The sequence below is a fragment of the Thalassophryne amazonica genome, chromosome 7 (genome assembly GCF_902500255.1).
Source record: "Thalassophryne amazonica chromosome 7, fThaAma1.1, whole genome shotgun sequence".
NCBI classification, from domain to species: Eukaryota; Metazoa; Chordata; class Actinopteri; order Batrachoidiformes; family Batrachoididae; genus Thalassophryne; species Thalassophryne amazonica.
In genome coordinates, this window is record NC_047109.1 from 68,227,661 (window position 1) to 68,246,649 (window position 18,989).

Below are 18,989 nucleotides of genomic sequence, written 5' to 3' on the forward strand. Positions count from 1 at the left end.
GATAACAGAATTTAATAAACATAACAGTGATGTGCAGAATAACAACGAATGAGTGCGCGGTCTGCGAGGTGGAATAACGGTGCGCTCCCAGCAGCACAAACGGTCCGGAGCCAGAACAGTTCAGACCCAAGGACCCCGCCGACACCCCCCAGGTGGCCGCGACCAACCGAGTCTGTGAAAGAAGAAACCATAATGTGAGTCCACCACTCCACACACAGAGAGACCACTCAAAGGTGTACATAAACAGCAAACACTTCCTGGCTTAATCACCAATCAGCTTCCCACCCTGCAGGCATGGAACACCCAGTTCAATTCTCCACTGCAGTGGAAGCTGATTAAACGACTAACATAACAGCTCAATATAATAAGGTGTGAGGGACACCACATTTACTGACTGTACTTATGTTAGTCACAAAACCTAAAGTACCTCAGGAAGTGTGCTGACGAGCGTGAGACCTCACCTCCTCCTCTTTCACAGACCATGGCATCAAACCTGGTACGGTCTCTGCATCCATGATGATGAGATGGCTCTCTAGACGACGATCTCACCCGTCTGGTCACAAGGTCGAGTCTCTGGCAAATACACACTGTGTACTCCAGACTTAAATGCAACCATGCCCCAATCCATAAAGATGCACCACAGCTGTGAGTCCTGACGAGCTGCACATGACCAGCCTCAGGTGATCAGGGTGAGGTCCTGATAACTCAGCCACACAGCCACTCAGTCCTGAACGCATGCCACCTGGAAGGAAAAACAAAAGACAGAAAACAGAAGACAAACAAAAGCCAGCCAGGCACACCAGCCATACAACACAAATATTACAAATAATTACCTTTTAGATTATTCCAAATGCATTTTCCACGTCATAAAGCGCACAAGAGAGAGAGAAAAAAGAGCTGCAGTTGCAGAACATTCCTCTGTGATTCCAAAAGTGATTAGAAATGTTTTCATCAGCCAAATTCTGAGCAAATGATTAATCCGCCATGAAATAATTATTTTATATAATGCAGCGTCCAGCGACACAAAGTGCAGCATCCAGTGGGGAACACAGCAGGTGGCATTGGCACGATGAATTGAACAGCAGTGCATGGGTTAAATGCGTGCAAGTGTTAAGGCAGCTTAATTGTTTCACCAAAGATAACATTGGCAGGATGACCCCATTGTTTTTATGAAAGTATGGACAACAGCTTTGCATGACACCCTGGTAGCTCTTTCAGTGAAGCTAACATCATCTTTTATGTGAGGATAAACTTCAGTTTAGTATCACACTTTGCTGACCAAGACAAACTGCCAAAAAAATGTTCATTGCACTGAGCACACGTGTGCTCAGAGAAACACTAAACTGATTGATAAATTCTGCTTATTGATCTATGCATTCTGTCAAATGTCCTAAAAAAAATCCTGTACTGTCATATTACTTTTAATGCATTTTATTGTCCTATATTTTTACAACTTTCCTATTTAATGCTATATTTTGTAGACTGACACCGATGACCCCGATGACTATTTCAGGGGGACTTCTTATCTGCCTAGCATGTACAATTTTAGAAGAAATTTTGCTGTTTTTCAGGGAACAAATTACTTTACAAAACATGGATAAAATTATGTCTCAAAACTGGATTAAGAGAATTTATGGTGCTAGTGGTGTGTATGAACACCACTGAATAAACTTAAGAGAGTTGAAATATTGTGTTGCTAGAGTGGGGTGACTTCACTGAAAACACAGTGGGGTTTCTTCAGCTACACTGGGGTGAGTTCACCTGGGGTGAGTTTGCATGTGGGGTCACTTCACTAGGAACCAAAATGTATGGAACCAAATTTGCAAGGTAAAAGGAACCATATTTGCACGCTAAATGCAACACAGCACAAATGGGACGGATAATCCATGTCATATGACATACAAAGCACCAGTCAAATGACAAGGATCCACTCAGCTGTTGATGTGCCACACCTGTGAGGTGGGATGGACTATCTCAGCAAAGGAGAAGTGCTCACTAACGAAGTTTTAGACAGATTTGTGAACAATAGTTGAGAGAAATAGATCTTTTTGTACATAATGTAGCAAATGTTTAAGATCTTTGAGTTCAGCTCATGAAAAATGGGAGCAAAAAAAAAAAGTGCTGCATTTATATTTTTGGTCAGTGTATATCCACAGATATGATACACTCAGTGAAGTAATCCATCAGATCCAGGTAATCGTGTTTTCAAGCAAAGAAATTCTCAGTCAACTTTAAACACTGCAGTTTCCTGTTGCATTGTCAGTTTATTCTGCTTTCAGCACCTAAATTACATTTTTTTGAAGTTTAATTCTTCTGAAATTAAAGACTCACTGATGCTTGGTGGAGATGGAAAAAGTCAAATGATTTAATATTCTGTATTGATATGCTGCAAGTGGTACATGACAATGATTTCATTTCTTCTTCTTTGATGCTGGTTGTTGGAAATGACACAATTACTGTGTCAGTATCAGAATATTAGTGGTTGTATCTTATACTGTGATCATTGTGAAGATAATGTGTAGAAAGTGAGGAAACAGTTTTCATCTGCTCATAAAATGATGGTGTAATCATCATTATTCCTATCTGCTGATCTGCTGGTAACAGCTCCATAATGTTAACAGTTTGACTGGTGCACATTCAGATTTTTTGCTGAGAAAACTCTTTGGGTGCTAAGTTTTTAAAAAATTTAATTTAAGAGCTGTCTCCCATTTCCAATTTTTAACCCAAATTTTCATTCTGATTTAAAAATTTAGGAAATCTGGACTAATACTAGCTACTGTTTTCGATCCATCCATCCATTTTCTCTACCTGTTTACTCCATTTAAGGGTCATGAGGGGTTGGAGACTATCCCAGCAATCACAGGGCATTAAGCAGGTTACACTCTGGACAGGACACCAGTGTGTCGCAGCAGGGCCACACAGACAGACAAATACATTCACACCAGCACAATATAAAGTTTCTAATCCACCTAACCTGCATGTCTTTGGATGTGGGAGGAAGCACCCGGAGGGAATCCACACAAACACAGGGAGAACATGCAAACTCCACACAGCAAGGCCAGAGGTGGAAATTGATCCCATGACCTTCTTGCTGTGAGGCAACAGTGCTAACCACTATAATGCACCATGCTGCCCTGTTTTATATCCAGTGATGAACAATTGTACCAATTAAGTCTGCCAGTGACACCAGATTACGTGCAATTCCCATTAAGCAGTTGGCTTAGCATGTGCGGAAACAGCTCTTATACGTTTTTCCCAACTTTTCAACAGGCTTGTCAAGGGTTTCATGATGTGGATGAGGATCAGAAGGAGGCTTCAGATCAGAGAACAGTTGGTCCAGATTACTGCATACTGTACCTGAATGTCCTCTTTCACCTACTTTCAAACAAGCACACCCTGAACTGCACCAATTAAATCCAATTGTTCACTTTTTTGGATTACAATTTACCCCAGCATCACTAATTTTGTAAAAATGTTTAAAACTCCAATTGGCAGTCTGGACTACGAACAATGTCATTTCTGTCAATGCTGTGCATTTTAAATTATTATTCGGTCCTAAAACTATTCATTTCTTTGTCCCTGCAGCTCTGAAGCAGCGTAAAACATCCCCTAGAGAAGTCGTGGTCCAGTCCAACACCACGGTTTTCCTCCCCTGCCCTGTGCGCTCCTTCCACGCCACCTACCGCTGGGAAAAAGACAACTGCTTCAAGAACTACCCATGCCTGTTCTCCGGAGACTTCTGTGTGCTGGGGCCAGTTGTCGATGTGCCCCTGAAGGAAGGCGTCTTCCGCTGCATGGCCACAGAGGACGGATTCAAGGTGGAGGTTATTGCCTTCAGGCTGGTGAATGATGGCAGGCTTCTGGCCGCCTCTATGGCCTCCACTGTGGGGCTGTCGCTCCTGCTTGCCGCTGCTACACTGTGGCTCCATTAACTGCAGATAATGCTAATGCTAACGCCTCATCCTTACCGGCTGCCGCTGACAGCTAAGACCAGGAGCCGTTTTAAGAGGTTAGGTTCGCAAAGCCTGGAATCCATGGTTGGGTGGTGTCATGACATTTGGCCTAACTCTACATCACTTTTCAAAATCAGACAAAATTTAGAGGAAAGTGTCCAAAACATTCTTTTGAATGATGAATGAAATTGATCATGCACGAGTTTCGTGAATGATTAGAAACACAACCTGAAAGTATTTGTCACCTCTACCAAAGGTATCGCTCCTGTGCAAATATCATGACATGCACAACCTTTCACTTATTAAAAGTCTCCAATGGGAAATGTGCAGGACTGTGCAAATGTTTTAGGCATATTTAACGTTCCAAAAAACCTTTAAATATAAACCTGCAAAGCAGCAACGATTTCAATACAAATGAAAACAAATAAAATGTGTGATAGGTTTTCAGCTTGAAAAATAAATATCAGGTTGTGTTTAATCTGGCTTTTACAGTTATTTTTATTACTGCACAATTGTCTGCAGTCACCTGCCATGATTTATTTTTAATTCACAAGGCTGTATCTTGATAACTGGTAATGAAATATGAATATCTCACATTCGATTATTGTTGGAATTGTAATTCTTGAACATTTCAAATTAGATTTGCTATTGACCTGCTAATTAAAAAAAGTCAAAGATATCAAACTGTATTATTAGCAAAATTCCAGGGTGCATAAGACTTCTGCACTGGATTTATGACTGACAGACATCATTAAAAATCATTGCAGTAGATTTTGATAAATTGGTTTGGCCTCTGATGTTATGAGGCCAATATCTAGCAACAAGGAAAATGGCAGCATTTACACAGAAAACCTGAGTAGATCTACATTTCACCACACGGAAAACTAATAACAAATAGTTAAGTGAATTGATAAAGAATCAGACTGATCTTATGAATCACTAATGGCATCAATATCAATAAAATCTAATCAATTTCCATCACAAGTTAAAGACAGAACCTCATTGGTTGAGGTGAGATTTAAAGTTAAATGTATCATCTTGTCTTGGCTAAGACTCAACCATGAGGTGCTTTGCGAACTTTTCCTCACCAATTCTGAAGATACACATATCGTATGAGGTCGGGAAAAAACCACCAATACCAGGCCAATACTTTCTACCATTTATCGACTTCTTTTGAAATCTACTTGATTGTGCTTATTTGTGAAAATGTAAACCTTTAATACGGCTCTTACATTTAATCATTCATCTTGTTGATCTTCATTCGTAGAAGCCCATCAGTCCGTAAAAAATGTCTGGTATTGCGATTTCAAAAGCCTTAACACTTCTGGGACATAAACTCCGAAGCACAATTTAGCAGTCGAGGTAGAATACTGCAACCTCGGTTGGATGTGGCGCTGTAATTAGTGCAGCTGAGTCTTACGCCATCGCTGGGAGGAAATGTCAACTTTTTGACAGGAAGTAGGCGGATGGGCAACAGCTCATTCTCGAATATCACTGTGTCTCAGCACCTCCTCCTCCCAAAAGGCAGTTTCGAGCATCTTTTTAATCAGATGGTATCAGACATCATTGTTTCGCCTTGTTCACAGCTTTGTCCATTGTTGTTGTTGTTTTAAATATGCTGTTGTGTTTCGTCCTCCCCAGAGCATACGAGCAAAATGTCCAGACTTCCTTTAGATTAAAGAAACTAAGTGTAACCAACTTAATCAAAAGACAAAGAAAACAGTTTACTTAAAAACTTAAAGTATTAAAAGATTATTTTTCATTTTATCAACCAAAATCAAATTGTAAATCTGAAATTATTTTTTTAAAGCGATGAAGTTGCTTGATGACATGCATCAGTGATACATTCAAGAAAAAACAAAACAAAAACATGAGATTTGGAGCTGATAACCACAAAGGCTACATTCACAGTACAGGCTGAAAAGGCCCAGATCAGATTGTAATGCATTATTTATTCATTATTTATGTTTGTTCCACTCTCCCGATCTGTGTAAACAATCCAAATATTTAAAAAAAATCCTGATGATCTTCAATTGCAGGTTAGAATTATTTTTGTAATCAGAATCTTGATTCTGATCCATCAGGGTAGAGTCACACTGAAGTCATTTCTGATTGAAAATAAGTATTTTATGCTTTATCCTGCAGCATTTTTGATATTATTAACCAACATGTATTACCAAATAAAACTACCTTACAACTAAGCATGCTAAGCATCATAACAAAACAATCGGATCCCACAAAAACAAATCTGAATTAAACACTAAGCCCTGCAGTAGAAACATAACCAAAGAAACGCTGATCTGCTGCAAATGACATCTGTATTTATTCAAGCTGACAATGTGTAAAGATGTGAACAAGGTGCTATGTATTGCAGTTTTTAGTATTAACATACAAGTACTTTCTCATAAGGGCAGATGGAGCTAAAAAGGACTGTGTGGTAAAGATGTATTTCACAGTTTGCTGAAGGCTTTCACTTAGATCTGTGATGTTTATTCTGTTTGATTGCTTTGCTGATTTCTACCATTGCTGCATATGTTGTGACAATTTGAACTTTTGGGTTTTAAACGCCATAATAACCACTCACTCTTCACTGTTGACACTTTCCCCAGACATACCCATGCAAATACAACAGCTTTGTAGGTTTGTTTGATTTTTTTAATGTGGCATTGACTCAAGACATGATGATTCACTGGCATACAGCAGCATCACGCACCGTCCATAGTGATCCAGTGGTAAAGGCAGATTAAAGTTGTAGCAGTGTGCAAAGTGTAAAGTGGATTTTATTTTTCCATTCTCGTATTTTAACAAGTAGACAGTGACAGAACTGTAGCACAGTGTCAAGCAAAAAAATGTACCTGACTGCTATTGGTGTACCAGTCACAGGATCTGCTGACTAATCAGCAGGAAGGACTGAAGGCCTGAGGCTTTCCACGAAAGTCTTATTAAAAGTGTATGCTCCACGGCAAATCTATTTGTGGTTAGAAAACCACCTGAATCAGTCAAAAGTTTAGAACCAGGAAGATTGTACCTATGGAGAACTATCTGCCATTCAACAAGACTCTCCCCCCAATAACCCCCCACCCCCCATAAAAAACACTACAATATTGATTTTGGCATCAAATTACTTCCAACACATGCACACAAACACACACATTTCACTATATTACATTAAAAGTAGGTATTCTACATACATATATATATATATATATATATATATATATATATATATATATATATATATATATATATATATATATATATATATATATATATATGAGGTCTATTAGAAAAGGAACCGACAGTTTTATAAAAAAAAACTATATGGATTTGAATCACGTGCGATTACACCAGTCATGCTTGAACCCTCGTGCGCATGCGTGAGTTTTTTCACGCGTGTCAGTGACGTCATTCGCCTGTGGGCAGGCTTTGAGTGAGCACTGGTCCCACCCTCTCGGCTGAAATCCTTTATCTGAGACGCTGCTGGAGACGGCGCGCGTTGCTTTATCAAAATTTTTTCAGGACCTGTGAGGGATATACGAGTGGACACTATTTAAGACATTCTGCTGGTTTTCGGTGAAAAGTTTAACGGCTGATGAGAGGTTGTGGAGTTTCTTTCGCATTTAAGGACAGCTCATAAAGTGGATCGGCGCGGCGCGGTCGGAGGTGGCGTCCGTCTGGCTGTTGCGAGCCGAAAACATCCTAATTTAAGGCTCTGTTCACCCAGGTCGTCGTCAGAGAACAGAGAAGTTTCAGAAGAAGTCGGCATGAGGAGTTTATGCGGACATTCCACTGTTAAAGGAGATTTTGTAATGAAAGAACGTTCGGGCAAATTCGCCAAGTCGGTTCCGTGACGATGCCGCAAATCCGTCTGTGCCGCGACAGGAAAAACACCTCCGTGTTGAAAACCATTTGTAAAATTCAGGCGGCTTTTGATGGCTTTCAACAAGTGAGTATCTGAGAAATTGTTTAACAGCTGGGCATGTTCCAACTTGTCCGTTAAGGTTTTCAATGGAGGTGTTTTTCCTGTCGTGACCCCCCGCGGTCGGGTCCGGCCCGACATGCAAATCTGCCCGCACGTTCTTTCATTACAAAATCTCCTTTAACAGTGGAATGTCCGCATAAACTCCTCGTGCCGACCTCTTCTGAAACTTCTCTGTTCTCTGACGACGACCTGGGTGAACAGAGCCTGAAATGTGGAAGTTTTCAGCTTGAAACAGCGAGACGACGCTGCCTCGGAGCGCAGATCACCATCAGGCGCCGTGGGCTGTCCTTAAAGCAACACTTACACACCAAAATCTCTCATCAGCCGTTAAAATTTTCATCGAAAATCAGCTGAATTTATCGAATGGTGTCCACTCAGTTGTGCCTTACAGTTTTTGAAAACATTTTTATCAAACAAAGCAGCAGTCTCTGAGCCATTCCTAAACAATGAAAAAAACGACGAGAGGGTGGGCCACTCCTCACTCAAAGACTACCCACAGGTGAATGACGTAACCGACAGGCGTGAAAAAACTCTCGCATGCCCACGAGGGTTCAAGCATGTCTGATGTAATCACACGTGATTCAAATCCATATGATTTTTGAAAAAAATAATAAGGTCGGATACTTTTCTAACAGACCTCGTATGTATATATATATATATATACATACTCGCATGACCTGTGGATAACAAATGAAGCCTGAACACTCTGACCTATCTCAAAGTTACCACAGTAGCTAATTCTAACAACTGAAGTAACTGTATTTCAGGTGTTTGATTAATGGATTTTCTTTGTGGACTGGGCAGTGGTTGTCCTATAGCTGGTGGCTTGGGTGTGGGTATTAAAAATGAACCAGCATATTGGATCAGTAACCATGCCACTATCACTGTCAATAATGCCACCAAACTATCAATACCTGCTAACAATACTAATGGCTCTTACACACCATTCTAAAATTTCACTCAACAGAAATACTGTGGCACAAACTTCTTAGGCAGTCCAGTAGTACTATTAACTGCACAACAAGCTATATAATCTCAGATGTATGTCATAAAATGCTCAGAAAGGACACACACAATTGGGTCCATAGCAGCTAGTGGTCAAGCAGCCTCAAGTGGCCATTAAACAAAATGCAGGTTTTGGCACGACTACACTGGATTAATTTTTTTAGCACCATTGGTTGCCACTTGGTATTCAACAGTGACTGCTTATATGCTGTTTAATGTTTTTTTCAATTTCAATTTTTTCAATTTATTTTCATTTATATAAAGCCAAATCACAACAGAGTTGCCTCAAGGTGCTTCACACAGGTAAGGTCTAACCTTACTAACCCCCAGAGCAACAGTGGTAAGGAAAAACTCCCTCTGAGGAAGAAACCTCAAGCAGACCATACTCAAAGGGGTGACCCTCTGCTTGGGCCATGCTACAAACATAAATTACAGAACAATTCACAGAACAATTCACGGACGAATATAGAAGAAATGCTGTTGGTGCACAGGACAGGAGGGTCGCCAACACAAATACAACTCCCGTCTCTGGATGGAGCTGCACCTTAAACAGAGAGAAAAAAACAGAATCAGGCATAAGAAAGACAAGAAATACATATACAAATACAAATATACAAATATATTTTACCAGCATTAATCAACAAGAAAATCAGAAGAAATACTAAGGTGATCGCCGGCCACTAGCCCTAAGCTTCACTGAAAGACCCAGAATTTAGGTACAGTTGAGGCATGCTTCGTTTCCTAATAAAATGAATTAAAAGAGTAAAAAGCATAAAACAAAACTGTACCAGTATGCTAGCCATACAAAAGAGAAAAGAAGTGTGTCTTAATCTGGACTTGAAAGTCTCCGCAGAATCTAACTGTTTTATTGATGCAGGGAGATCATTCCACAGAACATGGGCATGATACGAAATAGCTCTGTGACCCTCAGACTTCTTATTCACCCTAGGGACACAAAGTAGTTCTGCAGAACGCAAAGCCTGGGCCGGTATGTAAGGTTTAATTAGGTCAGCTAGGTAGGGAGGTGCCAGTCCGTGAACAATTTTATAGCCTAGTAGCAGAACCTTAAAATCAGATCTCACTGGGACAGGAAGCCAGTGAAGGGATGCCAAAATGGGTGTAATGTGGTCAAACATTCTGCTTCATGTCAAAACCCTGGCTGCAACATTTTGAACCAATTGGAGACCCCTAATGCTAGACTGTGGTATACCAGAAAACAGAACATTGCAGTAGTCCAATGTAGAATAGATAAAAGCATGGATCAGGGTCTCAGCATCAGCCACAGACAGGATGGGACAAATCTTTGCTATATTTCGCAGGTGGAAGAAAGCAGTCCTCGTAATATTTCTAATGTGGAGGCCAAAGGAAAACGTAGGATCAAAAATTACCCCAAGGTTCCTCACTTTGTCAGTGTGATGTATGACACACGAGCCTAGGCTGAGCGTTAACTGGTCAAATTGATACCGATGTCTCACTGGACCAAGAACTATCATTTCAGTCTTATCAGAGTTTAAAAGTAGGAAGTTTCTAGACATCCAGCTTCTCACTGCTGCAAGGCAATCTTCTAAGGACTTTATGTGAACGAGATTACCAGCAGTTATCGGCATATATAACTGAATATGATTAGCATAGTAGTGACAGGTAATCCCAAAACGCCGCAATATGTGCCCAAGGGGTGCTATATAAAGGGAGAAAAGCAGGGGGCCTAAGACAGCGCCCTGTGGAACCCCAAATTTCATGTCACTAAGGTTAGAGGTAGTGTTACTGTACAAAAAACAGTGAGAACGCCAGGTCAAGTATGACGTCAGCCATGCAAGGGCACTCCCAGTAATCCCAAAATGATTTTCCATCCTATCAAGTAGAATATAATGATCCACTGTATCAAATGCAGCACTGAGATCTAACAGCAACAATAGTGGAGTCCAAATCCATTAAGCAGAAGATTATGCACCACTTTAGTGAGAGCTGTCTCTGTGGAATGATATTTTCTAAAAGCAGACTGCAGTGGCTCAAAGAGATTATTTTCAGTAAGCTAGTCCATGAGCTGCCATGACACCACTTTTTCCAGAATTTTAGAGCAAAATGATAGACTTGATATCGGCCGATAGTTTTTCAGTACACTAGGGTCAAGATTAGATTTCTTAAGTAATGGTTTAATCACCGCAGATTTAAAACATTTAGGAACAGATCCAGAAGTTAAAGAAAGATTAATAATTTCCAGCACAGTCGGCCCAAGAGTGGGCCACAGGTCCTTAAATAGTTTTGTTGGTATAGGATCAAATAAACAGGTTGTGCTTTTTGTTGACGTTACGAGTTTCTTCAGCATGCCTTGTGAGATACTATCAAATTCTGTAAATCTAGGTAATACCTCAGTAGTGGCCCCCACCTCAATAGCCTGGTGTAGTGGCTGGCTGGATTAAGGCATGCTGGGATATGTTTAACCTAATGTCTTGTATTTTCTTCTCAAAGTAATCCAGGAAATTTTGTGCTGTAAAAGGAAAGCGAGCTACAGGTGGTTGTCCATGAATAAGTGTTGCCACCGTGTCGATCAAGAACTTTGAGTTATGCTTGCTTTTGTTGATCAAATCTAAGTAATAGGTCCGCTTTGTAGCCAATAATGCATACTTATAGTCTAAGATAGCATCATACCACGCAAGGTGGAATACTTCCAATTTTGAACGACGCCATTTCCATTCTAGACCTCTTGCCTTATGCTTGAGGTCACGCAGGTACCCCCACAACAGCTAATAAGCTAAACCTAGATTTATAAATAAGAGCAACACCCCCGCCTTGCTTCACATCATGAGGGATGTGACTAAATGTATATGCTGGTGGGCAGGCCTCATTTAAGGGGAGGACAGCTGTAGGTTTAAGCCAGGATTCACATAGCCAAATCATATCTTAGTGATGCTTAATAATTAGATCATTGATCACCACTGATTTTGAGGACAGTGATCTTATGTTAAAGAGACCCAGTCTAAGGACCTTAGTGGGGTTGACAGTTGAACTGTTTGGGTTTAGGGGTGATTCCAGAGTAGCATATATAAGATGCCTAGAAGTAGGTTTAGGTTTGAGACATTCCATGCGTGTTGTAGGTAGCAGACATGAAATCTTTGCTATTGCTGGAACAACCAGTGGGCCATCCTCAATTTCAACATCATCCAATATAGTAATGGTATTAAGTTTGGAAAGCATATCCCTCAATGATTTTTATGGACACGTCCACCAAAGCAGGCCATAGTCTCAACTTGTTGAATTTCCCTCTCTGGCAAATAAACTGCACTATCACCATAGTGGATTTTCTGCACTAATTTGCCCACTAAGCTAATGGATTCTACATCCACATTTGTCATAAGCCTTGTAGGGTCTCTAATCACCTGTTCTGTGGCCTGCTGTAAATTCCTAATGTTACCCTCCCTGTAGAGCTCTCTATGTTCGCAAACAAGATGGCGGCACCTTCCCTAGTAGGGTGGAGGCTGTCCGACTTCTGAATGCTTCATCCTGATATCATTGGTGCCGACGTGAATAACTATGTGACTATATCTCATGTTATGTTCCTTAGTCTGTCTTCCCTTCTGCAGCGTCAGCACCCTAAGATGGGAAGCAATGTCAGGAGCTCTGGCCCCAGGAATACATTTAACGTCAGCCGGCGTCTGTAACCTGACTTTGCGGGTGATAGAATCCCCTATCACTAAAGTCCGGTGTTTCAGCCTGGAGACAGGAGTGGAAGTCACTTGTGAGCTCAGAGAATTCACATCAGGCAATTCCAAGGGGGAGATCCGATTCACAGTTCGCAGTTTCGAGCGTGGTCGGGGTGCCACAACTGGGCACCAAGCCCTACGGGGCTTCATCCGCCTAGCCACAGTCCGAAAGCCGTCCTCCATAGCCAGCGTTTCTAGGCTGATGCTAATGGGCTCACTAGCCAGCCCAGCACTAACCTCATCTGGAGTGCCCGTAACATCTAACTCCACTGAGCTAAAAAGCTGCTCTAACTTACGGACATGGCTCTCTAAGAGAGCCACCCTATCTTCCAACATCACGCAGGATTTACAGAGGGTGTAAAGTAGGTAAAGTAGTGTACTTTGTGCACAAAGAAATTCAAGAATGTAGCCAAGCAAGCACGAGCTAACCAATAATGGATAAGCTAACCACTCCTAAGGCTCATACAGATGCAAATAAATGAATTAAAATTCACAGCAGTTACACTGAAAGAGTAGCAGAAGTATTAGACATGTAGGAACAGTAAAAAAAAACCTCCTACAAGTAAACCACTCCTAAGATTAACACAAGAGTAAAGTACTAAGCTAAAATTCACAACAGTTACACTAAACAGTTAACTAACAGAAGTATAAAAAAAAATAAAAGGGGGGGGTCCGAACTAGCTAATGCAAGCTAACCGCTACCGAAAATTCTAGCCGCTCCTAAGATTTACACAGGAGTAAAATAATCACTTAAAATTCACAACAGTTACACTGAAACACTAACAGAAGTATTAAACAGGTAAAAAAGAAACAGCTATAAAAGTAATGACGGGGGGAGGGAGGAGTCGACCTAGCTAGCAAATGCTAACCGCTAGCGATTCACAACAGTACTGTACTTAAATAACATTCAGAGTAGATATACTTAATAACCAGAAGAGTGCTAAACAGAAATAAAAGAAACGTATACAACTGTGTGAAGTTCACAATATCGTCACAACAACAAACAATCCCTCGGAAGCAAGTTGCCAGATCTGTGAGCCAGCGTCACAACAGCTGTTGACGACAGCGTTTGTCAACTGAACAATTTTGCTACCTGTTAGTAAAATAAGATACAAGCCATCAGTGTCAAAGGTCATTTTTAGGACAAAAAAAATTCAATTGTATCAAATAGAAACTTGGGACTTGGGAGTGTAATTTAAGGCCAAAATCTTGTTGCTGGCCTAAGTGGTTGCTGAGATCTGAACACTAGGTAGTCTGGCCCCGCTCATGTGTGTGTGGTGACAAGCTCGGCAGACAGACAACAGGTTTCCCAAGAAAAGCCAGGTGCTGAAATTCTCTCCAAAGCTTTACGTGAGACTCACTGTAAAACTGTCAAGCAGACATACAATCTATGTCTCAGTTACATTAATTATCAAAGTGCATTTACTTGACACATACATTAAATGCATCGAAAAAGAATCATTAGCTTAAGGATAACTTGTATGGGAAAATCCATACAGATGTAAATGGTTAGATCCCAGTCACACATAGGCCGACTGAGGCAGAATGGTGTCAGAATGACACATCCACCCACAGTCGGGAAGTGTTGAGGTGCGGTCTGAAGACGGATGGACACCAGTGTCAGAGCAGTCTACATAGTAGGTCCCATTCGCTCGGCTGTCGTGAGTGTGTTGCCCAGTTCAAAACACTCTTGGTGCCGCAGAAATGGGACACCCCTCTGACAGTGGTCTATATGCAGTTTGTGTGCCATCTCATCACAATCTACATTTTATGACAGTGTCACAACAGCATTTGAAATGATCTGATTGTGGTTGATTTAACCCTGAGAGGGATCGGTCATGGCAAAGCCTGCCAGCATGTCCTGCTTGTGTCACGTATGTCCACCTAGACTGGACACCAGCTAGGGAGGGCAAAAGAAATGTTGATATGTAATAACATGTATGTGGCATGCATCCATCATGTGCAGTGGATGTGAACAGTGTGCAATCAAATCAATAGCATCGTGTGCCACTGCAGGTCAATGCGTTGCACAAGGCATGTCGCTGCAGATCTGAACAGATTGTTATATCCATAATAGACCTTACTGTACAGATAGATTTCCATTCCTTCCCATGGGCGACACAAATAATGTGAAATATTGTGCCCATCATATCTGTGACACCATGGGCAGGTACGCTCCAACGTCTCATGTGCATTAATGCATCATTGCATGCATCAGAGGCTCGGAGCTGAACGGATCTCAGTGCTGTAATATACATATTATTACTTGCTCACCATCTAACTCTGTAGGAGGTATGACATGGAACTGTATCGCTAGCCCATGACAACATTATTAAACACGAAGCTGCTAATCTCCCAATTCTTAATGTAGATACTGCCCCTTACAAAGAACAAAATCAATACATTCCTCAGTTTGAATTTATTGAAAGTCACGCTGAAAACCAGGCCCGGGTCCCCAGAGACACGGCCTACACATGGACTCCATCTTCTGAGAGACTCCAAACATGGACAACAATTGGTTATTATACAAGACAATGTAAGCGGTACAGTGGGTGGGTTTTAGTCACACAAAACTAATCTTACTGGCTCCCCATAGACAGAGCGAAGGCTCCACCTCTTGTGTTCAACCCATAGTTATTTGGTACCTGATGGAACCTAACCCCTTTGTTTCTGATCAGAAAAAACAGTTCAGACCAGTTGACATACATACTCAAACAACTAAAACTCACCAAAGCTATAACCATTTAAGTATTGAAATACTTGACATATAAAAAATTAAATATAATAATAAATAAACACAAATATATCTAACAAATCTCACCTCTGGCACAGCCCCAGAAGCGTTTCACAGCGCAGGGTGGACAAGAGCCAGGGACTACAGCCTGTGGTAAAAACCTGCTCACCTGGCTGTGCTGTGTGCTGCAAACAACCACGGCATAAATAAATCCCATGTGACATACCATGCACCGATAATCCAATAATACAACTGAACGCAGAAATACTGAGAGGTTAATGTTTTTTTCTGGCCATACACTGCAGAGTGAGAAAAGTGTGTCTGTTTAGTTGCTTCATACAGCCTGAACTGTCTACTGGAACAATGAAGGTACAATATACAGGGTGGGTCAATAAAATGTTACCACTTTTTGATCGTACACAAGTTTTTAAAATGAGAACTCTTCGAAAATTTTATTTACAGACTTGTAATAGAAGCATCAACTTAACATTTTATACCAAAGGTTTCCCACATTGTCTCTTGTTTTCCACACAGTTCAGTAATTGATGACATTTTCAATCCATGCTCCTCTTCTTTGGATTACAGTTGCAACACGCACATTGAGGTTTGTGATGACATTGCCACACATCTCAAGAGGGATTCTCCGAATTTCCTGATGGATGTTGGTCTTCAGGGCGTCAATAGCCTGTGGGTTGTTGTAGTACACTCTATAATTGTATGAACTACAAAAGTGGTAACATTTTATTGGCCCACCCTGTATACACTGTTGCAACAAATCCAGACCACGAGAGGTCTTCCTTAGCTCCATGTTATTTACAAAACATTACACTTCCCATCTGTTATAACACATTATAACACCATTTCCCTTTTACAAGCAAAATGACTTCTGAGTTAGGCCCGGTTAGGCCTGCCTGACCACCTTCATGTCCACTTTTTTTGGACTTTAGAGTCTTTGCTGGGAATGGCTTTCACCACAACTCCAACAGGCCACTCAACCCTCTTGACTTGTGCATCTTTAAGAAGCATCAGCATCTCCTTCAGCCATGTTTGGCTGGTCCACACACCATTTTCGCCTTGTTTGAAGTGATGCCAGATATTCTTGACACCAGCGTTTCCAGAATACATCAGCCATAGCCTGGTCCTGCTTCCACTGCTTGCTGTAGAGGTTTTTGAGTTTGTACTCTCCCGGTGGTGGCGATATTGGCTCAATCTTTTGTGTTACAGGAATGCCTAGTGTCAAGACATTGAGGACATCTTGATCAGAACTCATGGGGACCAGAGGTCTGGCATTCATAATGGCCATACCTTCAGACAGGAGTGTGACCAGAAGCTCATGAGTCAGATGGGGTGTTTTTGTCTTAACCAGTGGTGCGTCCAATACTCTGTGAGCGACACCTACCATCCGCTCCCTCACTCCACCCATGTGTGAGGAGTGGAGAGGGTTGAATGTCCATGTGCTGCCTTGGTCTTGGAGATAAGTTGTTAGTTTAGGGTCTTCTGAGTTTATTTTAAGCTCCTTGCATGCTTTTATGAAGTTTGTTCCCCGGATAGACCAGAAGAGGTGGACAGGATCGCGGACAGCGGTGAATCTTCATGTACACAGCTCTTGAAGTTGTTGTTGTTGATGTTGTTTGTTGTCATTGTGGCTTGTTTGGCCTGAAAGGCAGAGGTGCAACTCATCAGTTTGCATCATCCATGCAAAACTATTTATCCAGGATGTCAAGGAACAGCTCATCTTCACGAGACATGCCAAGCTTGTCATCATGCTGTGTTCTTTGAAACACATTTCTGCTTAGGCTGTCTACCTCGTTACTTGGGAAGCTGTCATTCTTCTCCTTTACAACTAGGCTACTGGTGCATGGGCTGAGGATGAAGTGATGCCCACTCACCAGCACACTGGTTCTGAAGACACTGGCACCGGAGGTTCTGTGACCTCTTCCCAGGAATATGACTGAGATGATTACCCAACCAAGGTCGATCTGCTGGTAAAATGGTGCGTTGTGAGGGCTGTTACATTGTTCTTGTACCTTGTGTACCTAGATCATGTCCCATCCGAGGAGGAGTAGGATGGAAGCATCCAGGTCTAAAGCTGGGATTTTGTCCACCAGGTGCTCAAGATGAGGATGATGTTTGGCTACTTCTAGCGATGGTATTTCAGACCTGTCATCTGGAAGCATGTCACATTCAATCCAGGTAGGCAAGGGAATTTGTGTGTTGCCATCTAGCGGTACTACAGTTAAGTTGTTGGGACGTCACCCTGCAGGCTCAAATAGCCCCAAGCATGTCTTTAGAGTATATGATGATCCTACTCCTATAAAAGAAGAGCTCAAAGAACTCCATTCCGCCCAGTGACTTATTGCTTTGCTCATTGAGAACTGGATAGGTCTTTGTAGCTCTGTCTCTTTGTTCTGCAGGATACACAAGGACAAGACAGGTTTTGGAGCATGACTTTGAAGTGTTAACACTGCCACAGATCTTTGTGCATTTGGGATTCACTGATAGGACAGCCGCCACTTGCTGTTGCTGCTCCCCACCATGGTCTGAAGCAGCCTGCTGGACATCAACTTTCCATAGTGCAGGCCCTAGATGCAGTGCCGAGAGGTGTTTGTCACTGTTACACTCCTTGCACTGTACAGGCTTCCCACAGTCTTTGGCAACATGGATAACATGATGTACAGCATCTAAAACAGGTGTGTTTTTCCTTCAGATATGCTTTTCTTTCATCCAGTGTTTTGTTTTTGAAGCCGCAACACTTTCTTAATGGATGTGGTTTGTTACGTAGAGGGCACTACTTGTCAGGATTATCATCAGGTTGTGTTGTTGTGGCACCGTGACTGTTGTTACCATTTGATGAGATTTTCAGCAAATGGTCCTTTTCACAGTGACTGATGTTCTTGCCTGGTTGGTGGGTAGGCTACGTTTTTCTGTCTTGGAAGCATATCATGATCCTCTTATGCTGGCAAAGCTGAGGTCATTTCGTGTTTTTGCTTGTTCACAGATGAAGCTGACAACGACTGAAAATGGAGGGTATGGGATCTTGAGTTGTTCTTTGTAACATGATCCAACAGTCATGCATTTTTCTTGTAGGGTGTGCAGGAGTTTGTGGACTATAGCGCTGACTCCGCAGGATGTGATAAAATACGAAAGGCAAGGTAAATACTCATCTACCTTCACTGCTTCGAGCTCCATGAGAATGTCTCCAAGTTCCATTAGCGTGTGATTATCTTTCATTGAGATTTTGGGGAAATCTTCAACCTTCTTGAGGAGGGCATCCTCACTCACCTTTCGATCAGCCATAAACATCTTGCAGTCTCTGCCACAACATCCTGAGGCCTGAAGGTGGATTGTGAATGTGTATGGCTCGCTCGGATGATGACGGTCCAAGCCATTTGCACAGCAGCTCAATCTCCCCTCTACCAAAGAAATTTAAGTCATTAGTTGAGCTGATGAAAGATGCTTTCCAGGCCCAATACAAGGTCTGTCAATAAAGTAACGGTCCTTTTTATTTTTTTCAAAAACTATATGGATTTCATTCATATGTTTTTACGTCAGACATGCTTGAACCCTTGTGCGCATGTGTGAGTTTTTCCACGCCTGTCGGTTACGTCATTCGC

General features: G+C 41.7%; 1 protein-coding gene across 1 annotated transcript in view; it reads left to right on the plus strand.

The window, feature by feature from the left end:
* Positions 1-4,205, plus strand: part of si:ch211-113g11.6 (uncharacterized protein LOC559008 homolog) — a 178,075-nt gene extending 173,870 nt beyond the window's left edge. Inside the window, exon 14 of the mRNA XM_034174381.1 lies at positions 3,586-4,205. Within this exon, the coding sequence (XP_034030272.1) occupies positions 3,586-3,932 (347 nt within the window). The 3' untranslated portion in view covers positions 3,933-4,205. The remainder of the gene's footprint in view (positions 1-3,585) is intronic.
* Positions 4,206-18,989: the final 14,784 nt, after the last annotated feature.